The 7,602-nt window shown below is 39.1% G+C and overlaps 1 protein-coding gene across 1 annotated transcript; it reads left to right on the forward strand.

Moving 5' to 3' along the window:
• The first annotated feature begins 2,670 nt into the window (after nt 1-2,670).
• LOC311278386 (uncharacterized protein) lies at nt 2,671-6,386 on the forward strand. Its single transcript, XM_084389174.1, has 6 exons — nt 2,671-2,833; nt 2,965-3,303; nt 4,807-4,884; nt 4,954-5,052; nt 5,251-5,297; nt 5,977-6,386. The coding sequence occupies exons 1-6, from the start codon at nt 2,794-2,796 to the stop codon at nt 6,247-6,249; spliced, it is 876 nt and encodes a 291-aa protein (XP_084245300.1). The 5' UTR covers nt 2,671-2,793; the 3' UTR covers nt 6,250-6,386.
• The last annotated feature ends 1,216 nt before the right edge of the window (nt 6,387-7,602 follow it).

Here is a 7,602-nt window from a genome sequence, read left to right on the forward strand (position 1 = left end):
AGAAGATTCATTTTTCAATGATTTTTAAAAAACTTCATGATCTACATTAGAGATCTAATCACACAAGATGCAGGGAACTTACCAGATTGGTGTTTATGGCCAGTGGTTAATATTATTATGGTGGATATTGGAGAAACTGACAATTTCAGCGGTGAATATTCACATTAGCCTAATTATATTATTTATATAATTATATTTATTTTATATAATTACAGCATATGGAATAGGAAAAAAAGATTCAGTATTTCTGATTGTAACACTGTAACAGTTGTCAATATAACACCATAAGTGTTGTATCACTCTGAATATGTATGAGTATAGGGCTAGGTTCAACTCTTAGGAGGATAAAAATTAACTTTGGGCCAAATAGTGTGAATCACATTTATTGTACACAGAACATTTACTAACCAAATAATAAAATAAGAAGTTCATGTATTGATGTCTTGTCCCAACACAACACTATCTGAAATGGGGAAAAGCAATATTTAGTCCAGGTTGTGCATGACAGGTCCAATAAATAAATAAAATAAAGTGTCAAAAAGTCAAAAAGTGTGTGTAGAGTAAAATGAATGTATGTAAGGCTTTTTTTTTTTTCTACTACCCCCCGGGTAGTGTGTGTATAAAGTAACAGCTTAGCTGTAATTGAAAAGTATCCCACGATGCAAACAGGTCCGGGTTGAACGTCAGTAGAACGTACAGTTGGCCCTTCACCAAATCACAGTCTGGCTCGACATAGCTCACATAAGCTCACAGTTGATCATGTCACAGGATGGAATCAGGCAAAAATAATAATAATAATAATCTGCACAAAACACAATTCACAGTTAACATCTCTCAAGATTCACATATGCTTGTCATACAATAAACTCATGAGTAAAATAAATCACAAAAGCATCACTCACATGTTCCTACACATGTTAGCTTAGCTAATCAGTACATGTGAGCATACTAAATATGCACAAATAAATCTCTGTTCAACACACAGATTAATCATCTGCATTTCAAAAATACTCACTTTCATGTATAAATCCTTTTTTTTTTTTTACATCATAGAATAAATTAATCAAGAATTAAATCTATCAGTTTCCCCTGATCTCCGTTTGTATAACGTGTATTGAAATACAAAAATACTTTCAATAAACATCATCTTTTAACTGATACAATACAATGATCATTAATCAGTTAAAGCACATCAACTAAACATTTCTTTGAACACATAAACTCACCAGAGTTCGCAGAAGTAATGTTTCTCAATCGACATCAATTAGAATTCCTTTTGAAACCCATGAACATACTAAAGCAATTTTACATGAAAAGTTCAAACATATTTGGTCAGAAAATTGTGCATTAGTAACACTTCAAAAGCAGCGCTTGATCACCTCCTGTCTCAGCTAAGAACAGTCTTCTTCTCTCAATATCTACGGCTCAGTCAACCAGTTTATATAGCGGCCCCTACAGGGAACCTACGGTACTGCATGTAGCTAACAAAAGTGTAGAACAGTGTAAAACTCTAGTCTAGGGGGTTACATGATGATGAAACTCATAACTGAGTATTTCTGCTGTGACTCCAGATGATGGAGGAGTTTTTTTTATGTAGAGTTTGGATCTACAGACACTCGTACAGTTACTCCATTATTAATACTGTTCATCTGCACATCATGGTGCGAGTAGAACAAACTATCAGCGTCATCTAGTAAGTTTCAGTATTTGCTAAATGTCACATTCAAACTGATGAAGACACTGATTCAGTCAGATATTTGTGATTGACAGCTAAAGTGGGTGTGTAGGATTAAGTGTGAACATCCTCAACACAAAACCAAGCCAAAATACATCTGTAAAGAATCATTTTAATGGAACGTATTGCTTTTATAAATATCTGCTCACTACAGAAGTCTCTGTTCAAATAAACTGATTTATAATGTGTTGATGTATGTAATGTTTCATTGAAGGTCACTTATCCAGCATCATAAGACATTTGTGAAGTGTAATTTTAATGTTGATGATGACAGAAGATCATCAGTACAGAATGTTGAATGTGTTTGTGTATCGTGATGAATCTCTGAAGAATCTCTGCCCGTGGTGATGAACACCTGAACTACTCTCTTCCACCAGCAGGAGATCAGACTCACAGTTTACTCTTGAAAATATGCTCAGCTGTTTTTCTCTGGCTGTTGACAGTGTTTTATGATTTATGGAGTGATGAAAAAGAGAAATCCCAAACACCCTATGTAAAAAAAAAACTTTAATATGTCAAAATTAAACAAGAGCTCTAATGTTCAGATTTCTGTTTTAGAAATGCTCCTATAAAATACTCCATTTGCATATTTAAACATACCATTTCAGAAAACTTGTAATACAAAATAATCTTATTGTACTGTTATTAATCATGTCCTTTGTTCAATGTTTGTCCTTGGACTTTGTTATACTTCCTGTTTCCTGTTCTGTCAGCCATATTTGTAGTCCTCTTGTAGTTTTTCATGTTGGTTTCAGGTGTGTCGTTAGCTCGATTTCTTGTTAAACTTGTTAGCCCCTGTGTATATAAATGTTTGGCACTTATAGTTGCAATGTGAACCGCTGCTGTCAACTGAAGCACATGTGAAGCATTAGTTTCACTTCCCACTTTATTAATCTCTCTCTCTCTCAGGGGAAGTGGGCGTCTCTGTCACATTCAGCTCTTCATGTTAAACATGTAACCAGGAAAGAAACACTCAAAACTCTTCTGAACACACATCGAGAGCTTCAGAAGAACTGAATCTACTAACAACAGAGAAGATCATTTAATAAGAGAGAAGAATGAAGATCATCTGGACTTTCACTCTGCTGATGATTCCTGGTAAGAATCTGAACTCAGAGTAAATCATGAAAAACAGCACAGAATTGATGAGGAGAGTCTTTTACTTCAGTTCAAGTTGTGGAATTTAAGAAGCAGTAGCCTAATTGAATTTAAATGCTGGTTTGTTGTAGGTGTCGTGAGCTCCACGAGTGTGACAGGATATTCAGGAGGAGTCGTCAACATCACATGCAGATATAAAAAAGGATCTACAGCAAATGCAAAGTATTTTTGTAAAGGAAAGAGGCCAGATAAACCAAAGTATGAGTGGTGCTCTGATCTCATCAGGACTAATGAATCAGATAAATTGGTTCAGAAGGATAGATTCTCTCTGTATGATGACACAAGTTCATCAGTCTTCACTGTGACCATCAGAGATCTGAGTAAAGGGGATTCTGGGACGTACCAGTGTGCAGTTGATAAAACTAGAGAAAAGGATTCCTACACTGAAGTGAAACTGGAGGTTTTAACAGGTGAGTAACTGAGACCCTCAAACCCATGATGATCTCCACAACATCACACATAATGACAGTAATAATAATGAACACCTCTAGATGCTAATAGACCAGATAAAATGAAAAACCAAACTCTTCAAAATAAAGGTTCCGCAAGTTTTTTCCCCCCAGGATTCCATGGATGTTGAAGGTTCTTTATGAAACCATAAATTACAATTAAGAACCTTTATTTTTTTAGAGTGCAGAGCAAACATGATATCTTTATCATTATAAAGTCAATTTACATTTACATTTACATTTATTCATTTAGCTGACGCTTTTATCCAAAGCGACTTACAATTGCTATATATGTCAGAGGTCGCACGCCTCTGGAGCAACTAGGGGTAAAGTGTCTTGCTCAGGGACACATTGGTGTCTCACAGTGGATTTGAACCCGGGTCTCTCACACCAAAGGCATGTGTCTTATCCATTGCGCCACCACCACCCCAATTGAATGTCAATTAAAAATTTCCATGGACTCTTAGTTTGTATTACATTCAATTTGGTCCTTATTTCATTTCTTGTGCTTATGTTCTGTTTCCCTTGGTTTCCATGGTTTTTGATTATTCCCACATCGGTTTTAGTTTTAGGTCATTATGTGTGTGTGATATATAGTTTGTTCCTTATAGCTTGTTTGATGAATCATTGTGTTAATAAAAACTGCTTGCACATTCATCCTCACCTCAACTTCATTCTCTACTGGACCGAACCGTGAGACTTATCAATCATTGTTTTGCTGATAACAGAAAGCATGTTTTCATAGTTTTTTCAGTAGTAAATAATGTCAGCACAACAGTTTATTCTGACTGTACTGCTAATCTGCAAATCAAATGCTTATTATAATATTTAAATGAACACAATCACAATTTATTATATTCATAATGCCATTTATTGCCAGCATTTGTTAGATTTTTGTTCACACATTTAAAAAAAAAAGAATGTTGGTTGCCAGCAAGCCTGTAAATCATCAACTACAATAATACTGTAAAAACAGCAAATCAAGAGCAGCTGTGAAACAGTTCTTTACTGTAATCTACTTACTAATAATAGCATGCACTGAATTAAAAACTGTTAACTCGTTTAATTTGAGGAAACTGATTGTCAACTGCCATTTAATATTTATGCTGTGTTAGTAATGTACATTAGTGAGTATATTAGTATTAGACATATTTAAGTCCACTAAAAAAAGAATGTTTCATAAAACGTCTATTTAACTCAAACCTGTTGCAGATACTGTTAGTTAACAACCGCATGTGCTAAAGTCCTTAGCAAAGAGATCATCACATCAGCAACACTTTAAATCCTGCATACAGTTTCAAGACGCTCAGAAGTCGGCACTGTGTGGTTTTGTGTGTGAAACATATCTGATGGTTGAATAATGTGTGAAAGACATCAGCGTCTGTGAGAAAGGGGAAGTGAAGGATCTGTGAGTGAAGAAAGAAAGAAAACACTGTTTGTGACACTGAGTTTTCTGTGTTTTAGAGACTAACCATCACAGAACAACATCATCATCATCATGGTTTAATTCTCCAGCGATCACAACTGCGTCTCCTGTAACAGGTACAAACACACTCTGAAACACACTCATCTGTGTCTGTGGTTGAGATGGTGACTCTCTGGTGTTTTCAGGCTCTCCTCTGACGGTCAGTGTGTGTGTGGTTCTGCTTCTGATCATCACTGGACTCGTGTTAGTGACCGTGACTCTCGTCAGGAGGCGTCGCTCTCACAGTAAAACTCATTCTTCCATCTTTACTCTCTTTAAAAGGACTTTTTTAAACTGATACATTTACATTTGTATAGACCTTTTTATTTCCCCTTTTGTTCATACAATAACTCCAGCTGGCTACAACTAAAGATGAGCAAAATAGAGAAATATGAGAATGTGAAAAGATTTACCAAACAGTACAATGTTCTTGTCTTTGGCAGATCCGTCGTCCAAAAGATCTCAAGTCACACCAGGAAACACTGAAGAGGTTTGTAGAATTACTGTGATAAAAAAAAAAAAAAAAAAAGTTTGTTTTGATCAATAATGAGAATGAATTATAATCAAGCGGCAACATTCTAATCTGAAAAATGAAGCCTACCCGGAATTTGCGAAAAACTGCAATACATCGAAAATTCGCTAGGGGCAGGTCTCAAAAGGGAGCAAATGTCCATAGTTAAAATGTCTGTTTTCACAGCATAAATTCATGTTTTTACAGGTTGGTCCCATGGACTTTTATTGTATTTTTCGATAGACTCCGGGTGCCTGACACCTGTGAGGGGGGTGATTTTTTGTTTCTAACTCGTTAGTTTAGATCGTATTTAGATATAAAATGTATGACAAATAAGGGCGTGATTAACAGCTGATAACGAGCATCGCCGAGTGGAATTCCTGAAATTTAACGTCTCGGCCATGATCTGACACAACACATCATACCACGGGCGCGGTTAGGATTTCCCAAGATTTTCCAAGATGGCGCCACCCATACCCCCCATAAACGGCCTCAAAACCGTTCTTCAGAAAGTCTATGGTTGACGTCACAGACGCTTTGTCCAGATTTTTTTCAGTCTATGATTATAATGCCTGATGATTGAAAGACTGAGGATCTCCAGAGCTGTGTTAAATATTCTAATCATTATTAAATACATAAATGTTTTGTCTCCCTTCAGGTTTCTCACGCTGGTTGTGATCACAAAGAGATTAACGACGCCCAGAGAGAATTACCCACAAGCCCCTCTGATTCCTCCGCTACAGTTGAGAAAGGCACTGGTGACTCTCAGCGCTGCGTCACATCTACTGAGGATCTGAATTACGCAGTGGTGAATTTCCACAAGGAATCTGACTGTCCTGACAGTGTCAGTATCAGGAATGATAAGGATTACAGTGAATACGCTACTCTCAATCATCTCACGACAGCAGATAAACTGATGCATTTACAGTAAATATACAGACTGATTCAAAAGGGTCTAATCCCTTATCTTATTTTCAATAAGACATCAACATCTAAACCTCTGTTAATTCTCAATAAGAACTTCTGTAGACATCTGAAAGAAATAAAGTGTCACGGTTCATGAATTCACTCTCTCTCGTCTCGTGAGTGTTTGTGTGTGGGCGTGGCCGCTGATCACCACTGATTAGCAGCGGCAGCTGTTACCACTTGTTTGTCCCTTTAAATGTTCAGTAACTGGTGTCTCATATTGTCAGATCATTGTGGCTTCCCCGGTGTGTGTTCCCTGTTCCCTGTTCCGTGCTCGTCTCCTGGCTTCCTTGTTGTGGATTCTTCTTGTTCCTCGTCGTCTTCCTGGATTCCTGCATTGCTTCACTGAGATCAACGATCACCATTCACCACCACTAGGTTGCCTGTCGAAGTCCCTGCATCACCTATCTTCATCTGTGTTTGTGTTCGCCTGACCTTGTTGTCTACATCAGCTAATAAAGCCTTTTACTTGCATCTTGCATCCAGTCTTCATTGTTCGTCACAGAACGATCTGACCACATCATGGATGCAGCGAGTTCAGTGAGTTGGGACGATTTCATATCTCGCAGTATCGCACGGATGGACCAACAAGAGGAGAGCATCTCCAACACAGGTCGGGCAGTCCAAGCTCTGGTGACGCAAGTGTCCGAGCTCACCCAACAGCTCCAACATCTGAGGAGTCCCGCTGCGCCACCCACACCGCCTGTTCAGCCCACCCTGCCAGCGCCGCATTTCCAGCACGAGCCACGCCTACCCACACCCGAGGGATATTCAGGTGAGCCTGAATATTGCAGAGCTTTCCTTACCAGATGCTCAATGCATTTTTCGTTACAGCCACAAACATTCAGCCAGGAACAGACAAAGGTAGCGTTTGTGCTCACTTTATTGTCGGGCAAGGAGGCTCTTTGGGGAACGGCGGTGTGGGAGAACAAGGATCCATGGTTCACCTCGTTCCAGGCACTCTCGGAGGAGATGAGGAGAGTTTTCGATCGTGCGGTGGCGGGTAGGGAGGCAGCCAGACTACTCGCCGATCTCCACCAGGGAGATCGCTTGGTGTCGGAATATTCCATCCAGTTCCGCACCCTGGCCGCAGAGTGCCAATGGAATGAGGAGGCGCAGTGGGACAGGTTCCTGCATGGGCTGGCTGACCGTGTCCAGAAGGAAATATATGATGGATCTTCCTCCCAGGTTGAACGGACTGGTGGAGCTGGCGCTGAGAGTTGACGCTCGGTTGAGCAGAATGGGTCGTTTTCGTCAGAGTCGTCAGTATGATGGAGCGGAGGACTCATGCGTCAGCAGCCGGGACACGGTCAGCCCC

Source organism: Rutilus rutilus, assembly GCF_951802725.1.
Source record: "Rutilus rutilus genome assembly, chromosome: 2".
NCBI classification, from domain to species: Eukaryota; Metazoa; Chordata; class Actinopteri; order Cypriniformes; family Leuciscidae; genus Rutilus; species Rutilus rutilus.

Excerpts from the sequence above, each read along its gene's own strand:
- LOC311278386 (XM_084389174.1), top strand. The coding sequence starts at position 2,794 with ATGAAGATCATCTGGACTTTCACTCTGCTGATGATTCCTG. Across the intron at positions 5,053-5,250 it reads CAGGAGGCGTCGCTCTCACA|ATCCGTCGTCCAAAAGATCT; the intron begins GTAAAACTCATT and ends TGTCTTTGGCAG. Across the intron at positions 5,298-5,976 it reads CACCAGGAAACACTGAAGAG|GTTTCTCACGCTGGTTGTGA; the intron begins GTTTGTAGAATT and ends GTCTCCCTTCAG.